This window comes from Tenrec ecaudatus, chromosome 10, assembly GCF_050624435.1.
Source record: "Tenrec ecaudatus isolate mTenEca1 chromosome 10, mTenEca1.hap1, whole genome shotgun sequence".
Lineage (NCBI taxonomy): Eukaryota > Metazoa > Chordata > Mammalia > Afrosoricida > Tenrecidae > Tenrec > Tenrec ecaudatus.
In genome coordinates this window covers 137,232,457-137,245,601 of record NC_134539.1, presented here as the reverse complement: position 1 = coordinate 137,245,601, position 13,145 = coordinate 137,232,457, and the positions used below count along the sequence as shown (strand labels likewise).

Below are 13,145 nucleotides of genomic sequence, written 5' to 3'. Positions count from 1 at the left end.
TTAGTGGGGAGGCCGCAGCATTTCACAGTTGGGAGAGACCTCGCACCCCGGGCCTTGCTCATGCGTCTGAGCAAGTCTGATTAGAAATCATCTTACTACCCACTGAGTGAGAGAGGGGCATGTCAGAACTAGTTACTGCCCCTTGACTGTCCCTCCTGGCGTCCCACCTCGATCTTCCTCTTTTCTGTCCCTTGCCCACGGCCGGGGTGCCCCGCCCTGGAGCTGGGCTGTAGCTTCTAGGATACGTGGTGGTTTGGGGGCCCTCGCTGTCCGTGTGGCTCTGCTCACGTGTGTGCTTTGGCCCGTCCCCATCCGTTGGCAGATAGGAGGCACCGAGGAGTACAATATCTGCCGTGGCATCCAGGAGGGCCGCCTCACCAAGCCCGTGGTCTGCTGGTGCATCGGGACCTGCGCCACCATGTTCTCCTCCGAGGTACGTCCCCCAGAGCCTGCGCCTGGGCGCCGGTCCTCAAAGCAAAGCACACCCCAGACGCAGGGCTGCCCCGAGCTGGGAAGGTGCCCTGCCCGCTACCTCCCTCCAAAATGTTCTGGGTCTCGTTTGGAGAAATCCCATCACGGAACTTGCTAGATTTCAAGGGACCCAGAGTTTTCCAAGTTTCTTCAAATCTAGAATCTCTTCTCTTCTGCCCCCCGCTACCCCCACATGGAGACCTCCAGAGACCCCGTCGGAAGCCTGTAGTCCCGGCTTTGTTCATGGTCCGAAAGCAGTGGTTCCTCAGCTTGTGCATCACTAGGGGGCACTGCGTCCAGAAGGGCAGGCTCAAATGCTGCCGCCTGTGACCCGGGTGACCTTGGACTTGACCCTGCTGGCCTTCCACTTCCGTCTTTGTAAGACACAGCTGTAGTTGTTGGAAAGGTGAAATGAGTAGAGATCTTCCGGAAATGGTGCCTGGGTTACTGGGCCCCAGGTGGGGTGGGGTGTCTGGTGGCACAGTGGTTACAGTGCTGGGCCGCCAGCTGAAGGTCGAACTTTCGACCCCTCTGGTTTGTCACTGCAGCAGAGAGAGGCGGCGGCGGCTGTTTTCAGAAAGCCCGGCCTGAGAATCCCCATGCGCAGCTCCAGGCTTGCTCTGAGTGGGGGCCGACTCACTGCCACCGCCACGGGCCGCGTGTTTATGATTGGAGTCCGTGCTGTGGAGGTGACCCCTCCCACCCTGAGGTGCTGGCCAGGGCTTGGAGCCTGGTGTCCCATTAGGCGTCTTCCTTTTCACCCCTGCTTGGTTAAAACCCAGTTGGTTGCCACTCTGTCCTTCTGACTGATTTGCTCTTACCCCTGGCACGTTGTCTCCAGCCCGTCAGCCCCCACGTTCTGCGGGGTGGACTGATCTTACCCACTCGCAGTCCCGGCGTGGCGCCCGGCAGTTCTTACTCTGCGGGCATTGAACCTGTAGTGGGCCCTGCAGTTGATTCCAGTTCACAGCGACCCCGCGGGTCAGGGTGGAACACCCCACGGGGATCCTGGACTCAGTCTTCCCAGGACTGGCTGTCAGGCCTTTGCTCCCCGAGAGGCTGAAGGGTTTGTTCCTGTTTTCCGAATACCCTTGTATCGGAGCTCCTGCACGTGTCACGTCATTGCAGAGTTCGGTGCCCTCAAGCAGTAGCGGGCAGATGCTGCCACATGCCTGTTTGTTAAGAATGTTTCGCTCCATGTTTTTGTTTTGTCTTGGACCACAGGGATTTCATTGTCTGGCAGTACTAGGTCATAATTTAGTTAGGTAGTAGCCAGTTTGGGAAACAGACGGGCTTTTTACTCCTCAAAAGGGTTACAGCCCCCGACACTCACGGGGCAGTTCTACCCGGTCCTACAGGGCCACGGTGAGTCGGCACCGGCCCGATGGCTGCGGGTTGTGGGAGTGCTCTGTCGGTGGTGATAGTGTGAGAGTCGTGGCTGATGATTGCATTCCTACAGGAGTTATTATTATTTTTAATGATTTTCGTTTTGGGGTGCTGAACTGGGTCACACCTTGGCTTCTTTTCAGTCTGACAGCATGAGAGTCAGTCGGTCTCTTAAAGAGAGTTGGTCTGCGTGCCCTTAAAGTCTCATTCAGGTGTTTAAAGCTTGGGGATTTGATATTTGGGTTCCGAGAATACTGTGCTATAGCTAAAGTTGTTTGTTTGTTTTTTAACTAGGGTCTTTTTTTTTTTTTCAGTAGATTTGTTACTGTGAGTTTAGGTTACTATGTCAAGATGGTGCTGACTCACAGCGACCCCCTGTGGGTTTCTGAGACTGCAACTCTTTCTCTTTTTTAATTAAAAGATCATTTTATTGGGGGCCCTTACTAGTCGTATCAGGCATGTTTGTACCTATGATGTCATCGTTCTTTTCTAGATAGTCACTTTCGATCGAGCCCTTGGGATCAGCTCTTTTCCTCCCCCCCCCCCTCGTGGCCCCTTGATAGATTATGTTGTTGTTATTCTCATATCTCACACCGACTGCTGTCTCCCTTCCCCCATGGTTTCTGCTCTTTCCCCTGAAAGTATGTGTCTGTGGTTGTGTCGATCGTTGCGATCAGTTCCCCTTCCCTCCACCCCCCCTCCCCCCTACCCTTCTGGTATCCCTATTCCCAGGGAGGTCACATGTAGATCCTTATAATTGGTTCCCCCTTTCCAACCCACCCTCCCTCCACCCTCCCAGTATCGCCACTCACACCACTGGTCCTGAAGGGATTATCCGCCCTGGATTCCCTGTGTTTCCAGTTTCTTTCTTTTTGACCATCCTCTGGTCTAGCCCGACTTGCAAGGTATAATTGGGATCTTGACAGTTGAAGGGGGGAGGAAGCATTTAGGAACTAGAGGAAAGTTGTATGTTTCATCGTTGCTACACTGCACCCTGACTGTCTCATCTCCTCCCTAATACCTTACCATAAGGGGATGTTCAGTTGCCTACAGATGGGCTTTGGGTTCCCACTCCGCACTCCCCCTCATTCACAATGATATGATTTTTTGTTCTTTGATGCATGATACCTGATCCCTTTGACACCTTGTGATCACACAGGCTGGTGTGGGCTTTGTTGCTTCTAAGCTAGGTGGCCACTTGTTTACCTTCAAGCCTTTAAAGACCCCAGGTGCTATATCTTTTGATAGCCGGGCACCATCAGCTTTCTTCACCACATTTGCTTATGCAGCCACTTTGTCTTCAACGATTGTGTCGGGAAGGTGAGCATCATGGAATGCCAGTTTAATAGAACAAAGTGGTGGTGTTTTGAGGAGTGAGTCTGAACTAAGGCCCAAAGTTCATCCACAACCTCAGTGTATTGCCATATAAATATATGTACATCGGCCAGCACCTCCATTTTTATGGATTCATGTATTTACATATGTACACACCTTTGCTTCCTAGATCCTTCCTCTGTTTCCCTTTGCCTTCTTCCTGCCCCACCATCACATCACGTTCCCCTTTCTTCTGCCTCTTAGTAATTCCTCTCCGCTAAATAGCTGTTGCCCCAACGCCCCTAGGATCTCTACATCCTCCTTGTTGGTTTTATTTGCTCCCCTAGTTGTTCCCCAGTCAATGGTGTTGCTTGCTCACCCCCCCCCATCCCCCACCCACCCAGTCTTTCTCCTGTGGAGCGGCTGGTGGTTTCGAACTGCAGACCATGTAGATCACAGCCCAGCTCACAGCCACTAGGACGCCCCAGAGCTCCTCCCACTGCACCAGCCTGCCCTGAAGTACTCTCTTTCTCGTGCTCCGCCTCCTGGCCCTGCCGCAGCTCGCCTGCCACTCCCGTGGTGTCACAGCTGTGACCCGGATCGAGCAGGTTCCCGGCACAGGCATCCCGGTGCTCCCGAGGGGCACTCCTGACTGTAGCCTTCCCCTGGTGGTGAGGTCTCCACGCCCTCTGACCCAGTGGGTGTTCTATCCAGCAGGCTGGTGCTCACGATGAGCCCTGTTAACATCCACTCACAGATGAATCGTCCAGTGCGGTCAGCTTACCCCACCGTCTGACCAGACCCACCAGGAAAACAAAGGGCCACAGGTGGGAGTGGCCCGGGCTATGGCTGGCAGAGCCGTATTGAATGCTTCATTGTATGGCAATACTTAATTCCTCTTAGGGGTTTCACTTTCAAAGGCGGTTTTGAAAAGTTAATTGTGGTCATTAAGTTTTGTCATCCAGCCTCCTGTCCGTCCGTGTGCCCTGAGCACAGTGGCCCCAGAGGAAGCCAGTGTGACTCAGAGGGTGGTCCTGGCTCTTGGCTCCAGTACACTACTAGGGCTCTGTGACCTTGGGTCAGGTGCCCACCCCCCCCTCTGGTCTGTAAAGCAGGAGGAGCATCGCACGGCTCTAGGAGGGCCCCTGAGGCACCGATGACGCCCCTGCGGGGTGGGAAGCATGGACTGGTCTGTGCCGGCTGACTGCCCCATCAAAACTCCCTCCCTTGACATCCAGGTACAGTTTGGCCATGCCGGCGCCTGTGCTAACCAGGCTTCCGAAACCGCAGTGGCCAAGAACCAGGCTCTGAAGGAGGCAGGCGTGTTTGTGCCCCGGAGCTTCGATGAGCTTGGAGAAATCATCCAGTAAGTGACCTCGCTGGAGAGGCCAGCTTCTCCCTCCACGTGCAAGTCCCCCCCAAGGATCGCCGCCTCCCTAACCTCAGGGTGTCCGACTCTCCTGCTGCCGCAAGTCCTCCCTCCCCACTGTGTGGCTTGCTTTGTCAGAGCAGCAGCTTCCTCTTGCCCAGTTTTAGGCCCTTTGACTAGATGTTGAATGCACCCAGTCTCGAAGCCTCCTCACTCGGCTGAGAATTGGGAGTCCCGAATGGCCAGCTGACTATCCCATTGCCTTTCCTGGCTTCTCCCTGCAGGGCTGCTGCCTTCTCCGGCTTCAGATTCCACGGTCTAAAAAGCCCCCCTTTATAAGGGGTGGTGGGGCCTGTTGTGGCCAGCCCCCATTGTCATTTAGATTTTGGCGATCCCACTGGTAGGAAGAGGACCCTGATGGGAGAAGTGCAGGGGGCAGAAAGCTGGAGGGTGGGGATCAGAGGATTGTTCCTGGGATCCTTGGAAAAGTCCAGAATGATGGAATCCACGTGGGCACCTTTCTTCTCCCCAGGTCTGTGTATGAGGATCTTGTGGCCAAAGGGGCCATCACGCCTGCCCAGGAGGTTCCACCCCCGACGGTGCCCATGGACTACTCTTGGGCCAGGGTAGGTGCTGCGTGCGTGCCAGCAGTGTGGGCAGTGAGGTGGGAGGCTGCTCGCCATCGGAAGCTGCCCGGGCTTGGGTGCCAGAGTCAGCATGCGGTCACCAGTGAAACCGTGTAGCACCCATGAGGACCAGGGCAGGTGTGTGCCCCCCCCCGGGGGGGGGAGATTTGCCACCCAGGCGTAGACCCACTTGTCCTAGAGTTGTTTGGGGCTTGCTAAGGGACCTCGGAACAAAGCAGAGTGTCCAAATGCCCACAGGGCACATGCTAAATGAAGAACAGATTTTCCTAATGGACAGATTCTTAGATGTCTTATCGGAAGAGAGCAGTAACCCATCAGAAAGTGACCTTTCAATGTGAAACAAAAGTTCAGCCCATCTCATCATAAGAGGATTCAAAGTGAACCTTGTCGTCGCCAGCTTTTCCCTTAGTTCAGCAAAGGTCAAGAAACTTCTGTACGCGGTGCCCTGTTCGCTGGGGGCTGACGGGGTGCGCATGGGAATCCTCCTGAACTTTTGGAGAGGCAGGTGGGCAGTGTATCCAATGTGAACATCTTCTGGCCCAGCAGTTCCAGCTCTAGAAGCTCGCTCACTGCCACGGAGTCCATTCCGGCTCGTAGGGACCCTGTGGGACAGTCGGCTGCCCCTGTGGTTTCTGAGGAGCAGACAGGCGCGTCTCCCGTGGAGCGGTCGGTAGTTCCGATCTGCTGACCCTTGGGATCACAGCCAGGGCTTCCTCTAGCAGAAGCTCCACCAGAGACACGTGGCCATGTGAACAGAGAGACATGTGTAAGGATCATTTTTCGTTTGACAAGAAAGAGTGGCATGAGGGGCTTCATGAAGTTGGTGGAGAAAGTCCAGTACTTTTCTGTTCCACGTTACCTGAAGCTTCCTCAGATAAGGAGTCCTGGGAGCTCAGTGGTAAAGCATTCCAAACTGCCCACCCAGAGCCAAGGGCCTGACTGTCTGCTCCCAGCCAGGTGGCTGCAGAGGAAGCCCTGCAGAGCAGCGCCTCTGCCATGTGGGTTGCTCTGGGTAACCACAGCAGCAAAGGGTGGTCGTGTCACACGTAGTGGCTGCCCACTGCCAGGCCGGTCTGTCCCAGCCTTACGGCGCTCAGGTGCATCGCAGTCGGAGACTGGGTGTAATGAGAGGCTTGTGACAACACGCACCTGCCCATTCTCCGAGTGCCTTGGTTATGAGAGAAAGGTCTGGAAAAATCACCCGCTGAACTGACAGGACGGGCGAGGAGGTCCCACAGGGCGAAGCGCTCTCTGCACTTAGCTTACAATAAACTATCACACCTTTGTAGCTGAAATGTAACTGACTCCTGTGCGGTTTACCTAAAGACTGCAGGACTAGCTGACGCTAGATCAGACCGAGCCCCCCGGCCCCCGTAGCCCTGCCTTTTGCTTTTGGAGGCCAGCCGGCAGCTCTGAGCGGCAAGCTTAGGAGATGCCCATTTAGAATCAAAAATCGATCCTTGGATGTCTTGGCCTCTGCTTGGCTGGACTGTGAGGTGGCGAGCGAGCGAGAGTCCCTGTGCGGGAGCCGGGAACTGATGGGCCCCAGCTGCACTGCTGGGTGGGTGCCCCGCCCGGGTGCAGCGCTCTGGCTTTCTGCGCCTGACCTGAGCGGGTCCAAAGGCTCTTGCACTGGCTCTCTGGGAAGGAGGGCTGGTATAGGGTCTCTAGGCTGGAAGGTCGTCTGAGAACACGGGACGAGGGGGGCCGTGCTGGAAAACGAGTCACCGTAGCCCTGCTGCCCTCTGCCCTCTCTCTTGCTTAGGAGCTGGGCCTGATCCGCAAACCCGCCTCGTTCATGACCAGCATCTGTGACGAGCGCGGGCAGGAGCTCATCTACGCGGGCATGCCCATCACCGAGGTCTTCAAGGAGGAGATGGGCATCGGCGGCGTCCTGGGCCTCCTCTGGTTCCAGAGAAGGTGAGGTGTGGAGGGCAGAAGGTGGTGGCACCCTGCAGCTCAGCACATGCTCCCCTCGTGGCACGGGAGCGGGTGGTGCAGGGTTCCGTGTTGTGGCCCAGGCCTGCTGGCGACCAAGAGGCTAGTGTAACCTCAGCGGAGTGGAGCAGCCCCTCCCCTCGGGACTGCCCATAAACGCAGGCATCTTGCGGGTGGAACGAGGTGACCTGGGAGAGTCCAGTTGGATAAACCGGGGCACTAGGCCAACCTCCTATTATATCCTCTGTAAACATGGGTCTCATCCGCCTGGCTACTAGGGAAAGTCGATTTTCTCTACAGCTTTCAAAGCAACTGAGCCTGGAGCCGACGGGCAGGCGGGGAGGGGGCCCTGCAGGGAATACGTGCTCCACAGAACCCCAGGTGCAGTGGCACTGGGCAGAAGGAGGTCGGGGCGGGTTTGTAGAGCGATAGGACTTGGTTCTCCCTTGGGCCCTTTCTAGGGCAGGTTCATGAGCGTTTAATTCACGGAGACTTGAGCGGCTCCGCTGCCTGCTCTTTCAGCTCCGTGGCCCCAGACTTCGTCCCTGATTGTTAGTTGGGAGATTGACCCTGCGCTACGAAAGGGACAGAGGTCCCACCTCCCTCCTGTGTGTAGTCACAGCCACACCCCACTGGAGCCCCTAGCAGGGGGTGCAGGGGTGGGGGGAGCGCTGCCCGGAGCAGAGTGGCCGAGGCCTGGCTGCCTTGTTACAAATGTCCTATCAGTTAACAGCCAGGTGCAGAGTGCCCCAGGCGTATAGGCTGTGGGCCTGGAACTGTCTGATGGCCTTAGACTTCAGATGTGAGTGCCCTGCTCAGGGAAACGGGTCGGCAGGGACAGCCCTGCTCAGCATTCTTCCTTCCCAGCACCTCACCTCTGTTGCATCTCTCCTCCCTGCCTCCAGGTTGCCCAAGTACTCTTGCCAGTTTATCGAGATGTGCCTGATGGTGACGGCGGATCACGGGCCAGCTGTCTCTGGGGCCCACAACACCATCATCTGCGCCCGGGCCGGCAAGGACCTGGTCTCCAGCCTCACCTCAGGGCTGCTTACCATCGTGAGTACCAGCACCGAGGGGCCGGGCCACTGGCCGAGGGCCTCCTGCTGCCGTGGAGAATGGCCCCGGTGGACCTGCCAGGTCGCAGGGGTCACGGGCTTGTTGCTCCCACAGGGGGACCGGTTTGGGGGTGCCTTGGATGCAGCAGCTAAGATGTTCAGCAAAGCCTTCGACAGCGGCATCATCCCCATGGAGTTTGTGAACAAGATGAAAAAGGAGGGGAAGCTCATCATGGGCATTGGGCACCGAGTGAAGTCGGTAAGCCAGCCCCACCAGTGCCTCCTGGTGGGGGAGGGATGGAGGACCAGGTGGGGGTGGCAGGGAGTATCAGCTTCGTTCGGGGATGCCTGTGTCCTCGAACATGGAGCTGTGGTTGGGCTGACAGTGCAGTCAGTTGCCCCGGGTGAGGATACAGATGGCCCTTCAACCCTTTGATCCTGGTGAAATTGTGGTGGGAAAATCCCATGGGCTGGAGGCTTGTTAATGTAGCTTTGGAGAGGACTCGGGGGGGACAGCTAGCTGAGTCCAGAGAAGGCCCCATAACAGCTGGGACAATCTGGGACCCAGACCAGCAACTATGTGGTCTTAACACCACGTCCACGGAGCGTTAGCTGCCGCCTTGGTCTCTGTCTTCTCCAGTCGGGGCTCCTACTGGAGCAGCAGCTCCTAGCCCGGGCCCGCGGGTCCCGTGACTGAGGGGAAGCGGCAGTGGTCGGTAGAGCCCTAGGAAGGCTGTCACAGCCTCTGCTTCAGGGCAGGTCTCACGGTGCCCAGCACTCACATCTCACTGGCCAAAGCGTACCACGTGGTCAAGCCTGGCCTCACCACAGCAGGAAGCACCGTTAATCAGGCCCGATAAGGAGAGGCAAGCGGGAAAGGGCAGTGAATACTGGAAGCGGTTAGTACCGTCTCTCAGAGACAGGCCGCCCTCGCGGTGCCCGTCACTGGTTGGGTTAAAACCGTGACAGAGAGGAGGTCGCTGGCAGCTGCTTAAGGCCCAGAGGGAGGAGCTCCTTGGTGTAGGACCTTTGTCCCAGCGTCCGGGGCCCTGCAGTCAGCCACCTTGCTGGTCTGGGCAGAAGCGTAATCATGTTAGCGTGAGAAGGGGGGTCTCAGATGAACAGGTGAGTGAGGGGCACCCCTTCCCCATGGCAGGCGAGTCCCTTCTCTTCTTGCCATTCCTCCCCTTAGCCAGAAAAGGTTATTCATCCAGTTCTCTGGGCCAGCAAGGGCGGGGTCAGTTAGGCCTCTAAGACCGCACTAGACCACATGGCCACACTCAGTGTGGGGGCATTTTTGTTACTTGGCGGAGCCATGGCAGCATAAGGGTTATGCATTGGGCTGCTAACTGCAAGGTCTGCAGTTTGAAACCACCAGCCGCTCCGCGTAGAAAGATGAGGCTTTCTACTCCCGTTCAGAGTGATGGTCTAGGAACCCCACAGAGGCCGTGTCTGCCCTGCCCTGTAAGGTCTCTGTGGGTCGGTGGCAGTGAGTGGAGTTTGGGTTTCTTACTTGGGGTCTGGGGTGAGGTCACTGTGGCCGTTGGGATTTGAGGTGCGCCTCGTCGTTCCCCTCCCCCCCTCACTCGCATCACCGCCGGGTCTTAGCACGTGGACAGTCTCCGTTCTCTGAAGGGCCTGATGTCTCATAAAATCCTTGGAGCGCTTTTCTGCCCCGTGGAATCCCTGGCGGTTCTGGGAGTTCGGTAGTTGGGCTGCTAACCACAAGGTTGGTGCTTCAAGCCCACCTGCCGCTCCTCAGGAGACCGGGGAGGGTGTTTAGTCTGGGCAGATGCTGCAAGGTTCACTGTGAGCCCGCGGGGACTCGATGGCGGTGGTTTGTTGGCGGTTGCTTCCCCGCTCCGCTGTATGCATGCTTCCTGTAGAACTTTCTATAGAGGAACTGGGCGGGTCCCAGCCCTCGCCCCTCAACACCCTCTCCCCGTGGCCAAGTCGCCGAAGGACGCCCCAGTCTCAGCTCCTTGCTGCTGTGGAGCCCCCCCCCCCCCCGCTGCAAGCTCCTGACACATCTTCTGTTCCCTTGACCTGTGGACGAACGCGTCCCAGCCCCATGTTCCCCGACCCCGCTCACTGTGGTCACCTCCTAGATAAACAACCCGGACATGCGCGTGCAGATCCTCAAGGACTACGTGAAGCAGCACTTCCCCGCCACCCCGCTGCTGGACTACGCGCTGGAAGTGGAGAAGATCACCACCTCAAAGGTGCGCCTCGCGGCGCCGCCCTGGGCACGAGCGGGCGGGGGCTGGGTCCCCACTTGACCGCGTCCTGCGCACACTGCTCAGGCCGTCTCCTCACGAGACGGCTGCACTACGTGCCGGGTGCGCGCTAGGTGTTGGGCTCTTTGCGAGACCCTGGGGGTTCGGGAGTGAGGAAGGTCCCGTCTCTGTTTTGGAACAGCTGCCAGAGTCTGAGGCCAGAGCAGCACGAGAGAAAACTTGGCAAGCTGGAAACGGGGGAAGGATAGCAAATGCTTACTGATAATGACATGATAGTAAATTGCTGCTTGTCTGTTTTGCCAGAAGCCGAACCTGATCCTGAACGTGGATGGTCTCATTGGCGTGGCCTTTGTTGACATGCTCAGGAACTGTGGGTCCTTTACTCGGTGAGCCCCACGGCCCTGCCCTCGGGTCACTGCCAGCATCCCCTTCCCTCTAACGGCCCCGGCGCTGCTTGGCCGGTGTGTGTGCGAGAGAGGATTTGGAAACCACGGCGAGGTGGACAGAAGAAAACAGAGGCCCTCCTAACCCTCCCACCCAGGGCACCTGCCCCTCTAGTACGGTGACCAGATGTTCGCATAAAGCGGGACACCATTGATAAAACTCATCTCCTGGCGAAATAGCCACATGGCAGCCGAAAACCGAATACCCTAGCTTGTTGTCCATCCTTTCCAAAAATTGGGACTTTTAAAAAATGCGTGGAACATGGGGAAAATTGTTAAAAATCGGGACGTCTGGTCACCTTGCACAGGGACTTCCCTCCTGGGCAGAAGCGATCTGGCCTGGGGGGAGGGAGAGGGCGGAGACCGCTTCAAGCCTCCCCTTGCCTGTGCGTTGCAGGGAGGAAGCAGACGAGTACATTGACATCGGAGCCCTCAATGGGATCTTCGTGCTGGGCAGGAGCATGGGCTTCATCGGTGAGTCCTCCGAGTTTGCTGGGAGGGGCTTCTCTTCACCCACACAGCTCAGCGGCCGTGAAGGGGGTCCTATGTAGGCGACATCATACTTCCTTGATCATTGTTCCGAATCCTCCTTTCCAATTCCCTCTTACCTTTGTCCTTAGACCTGACTTTAATTTACTAGCTGGGAGCAGGTGGGGAGGAAGATTTAAACACACCCCTCCCCACTCCCTTCCCCTAAAAAAAAACACAACAGAAAAAAAAAAAAAAAAAACACAACAACTCGCTGCCATTGAGTTGATCCGACTGGACAGGGTAGAACTGCCCCGTGGTTTCTGAGATTGCAAATCCTTCCTGGAGACCTCTCACCTGGCCACCCCGGTCTCCTGCAGACTACCTGGTCCTCTGCAGCTGCTCACCTTGCAGGTAGCTGCCTGACACGGAACGATTAGGCCACCGAGGCTCCCCGGGAGTTGAGCCCAGCACTTCTGACGACCAGGCTGGACTCCCAGGCTGGACTCTGTCTGGAGTGACTTACTCCCCCGGGGCCTTGGTTCCGACCTGGGTTTCTCCCTTCCGTCCCCTCGTGCCCCTGGGCGACCTCTCAGATGCCTGTGCTCCATTTCAGGACACTACCTGGATCAGAAGAGGCTGAAGCAGGGGCTGTATCGTCACCCGTGGGATGATATTTCCTATGTTCTCCCGGAACACATGAGCATGTAACTGAGCCAGGAACCCTACCGCAGTTGAATGAAGACAAGAACCCCGAGCAGACACTCGGCGCTGGAGCCTGCCAGAGGATGGGCCTGGGATGTGCAAGGCTGCTGGCGTGCGGGCACCAAAGACCACCTCCCACAGGCGAACACCGTTAGCCCACACCAAGAAGCTTCGTTTTATATATATATATATATATGCGTGTGTGTGTGTGTGTGTATATATATACACATGTATATATATGCTTAGAAATTTAAAAACGCAGCCAGTTCAATGCGCATTTGCTCTGCTCCCTTGCTGTACTTAGTCTGTGGCATCTAAGTGTTGCCAGACTGATGTCGTCCTCCTCTGTGGATGAAAGGATGTTGCTTGTCCCAATAGTGCAAAAGTACTGTTTCCCTTGGAGGAGGGGATGGAAACTTTGAAGACCTCGAGATACTAGACTTGACTTTAGACACCCTACTTGCTTCCCCTCCCCTTTCCTTCTCATGTAACATGGGCGGCAGTATAGCCATCGGATCATTTTTTTCTTGTAGGATTGTTTTTGTATGTTCTGTATCCGGGTTTGTTTGAGAGCCCCCTGAGACATTCCACGTTGTAGACTCGAGTCTGTGTCGGGATGAGACATTGCATCCTGCGCCCCTGTCACAAGATCTGTGGGGTAGTCATTTACAGCGTAAAATTGTAACATACGTAGGCGTCTCGAATGGAAACGCGAAGCAAAAAGCTGTGAAACCTCGTCTTCTCTGTATTCATGCAGCTGGCTTGGCTCTCTGTCCCTGAAGCGTGTGGGCCCAAGGACCCTTCTCCAGCCAGTGTGCATCTGTAACGCACAAGGATTCTGGCCAGCTGCCATTGTGCTCACCTGTCTGTATTCTCATCGTTGCGTTTAAATAAACTCTCGTAACCACGAAAGCGGCGGCGTGGCTCATGCCGCGCATGCCCCGACGTCTGTGTTCCTTTCAACTGTGCCTTCTGATTGGTAACTGCACGAAGCAGGGGCTTGTTTATACATTGTCGTGTGTATTTCCTTCAACCATGTTTTCTAATCATTAACTACATTTAGTTTGGAAACGCCTCTCACTGCCTCAAAAAATGAATAAAAAAGAATGCAG

At 56.3% G+C, this 13,145-nt stretch overlaps 1 protein-coding gene across 4 annotated transcripts in view; it reads left to right on the top strand.

Annotated features, from left to right (window-relative positions):
- The window catches only part of ACLY (ATP citrate lyase), a 36,333-nt gene extending 23,388 nt beyond the window's left edge, over positions 1-12,945 (top strand). For all 4 annotated transcript variants that reach the window (XM_075561822.1, XM_075561821.1, XM_075561819.1 and 1 more), the window contains 10 exons: positions 323-433; positions 4,410-4,537; positions 5,073-5,166; positions 6,953-7,107; positions 8,031-8,181; positions 8,296-8,439; positions 10,289-10,402; positions 10,721-10,803; positions 11,258-11,334; positions 11,945-12,945. In XM_075561822.1, the coding sequence (XP_075417937.1) occupies positions 323-433; positions 4,410-4,537; positions 5,073-5,166; positions 6,953-7,107; positions 8,031-8,181; positions 8,296-8,439; positions 10,289-10,402; positions 10,721-10,803; positions 11,258-11,334; positions 11,945-12,039 (1,152 nt within the window). In that variant the 3' untranslated portion in view covers positions 12,040-12,945. The remainder of the gene's footprint in view (positions 1-322; positions 434-4,409; positions 4,538-5,072; positions 5,167-6,952; positions 7,108-8,030; positions 8,182-8,295; positions 8,440-10,288; positions 10,403-10,720; positions 10,804-11,257; positions 11,335-11,944) is intronic.
- The last annotated feature ends 200 nt before the right edge of the window (positions 12,946-13,145 follow it).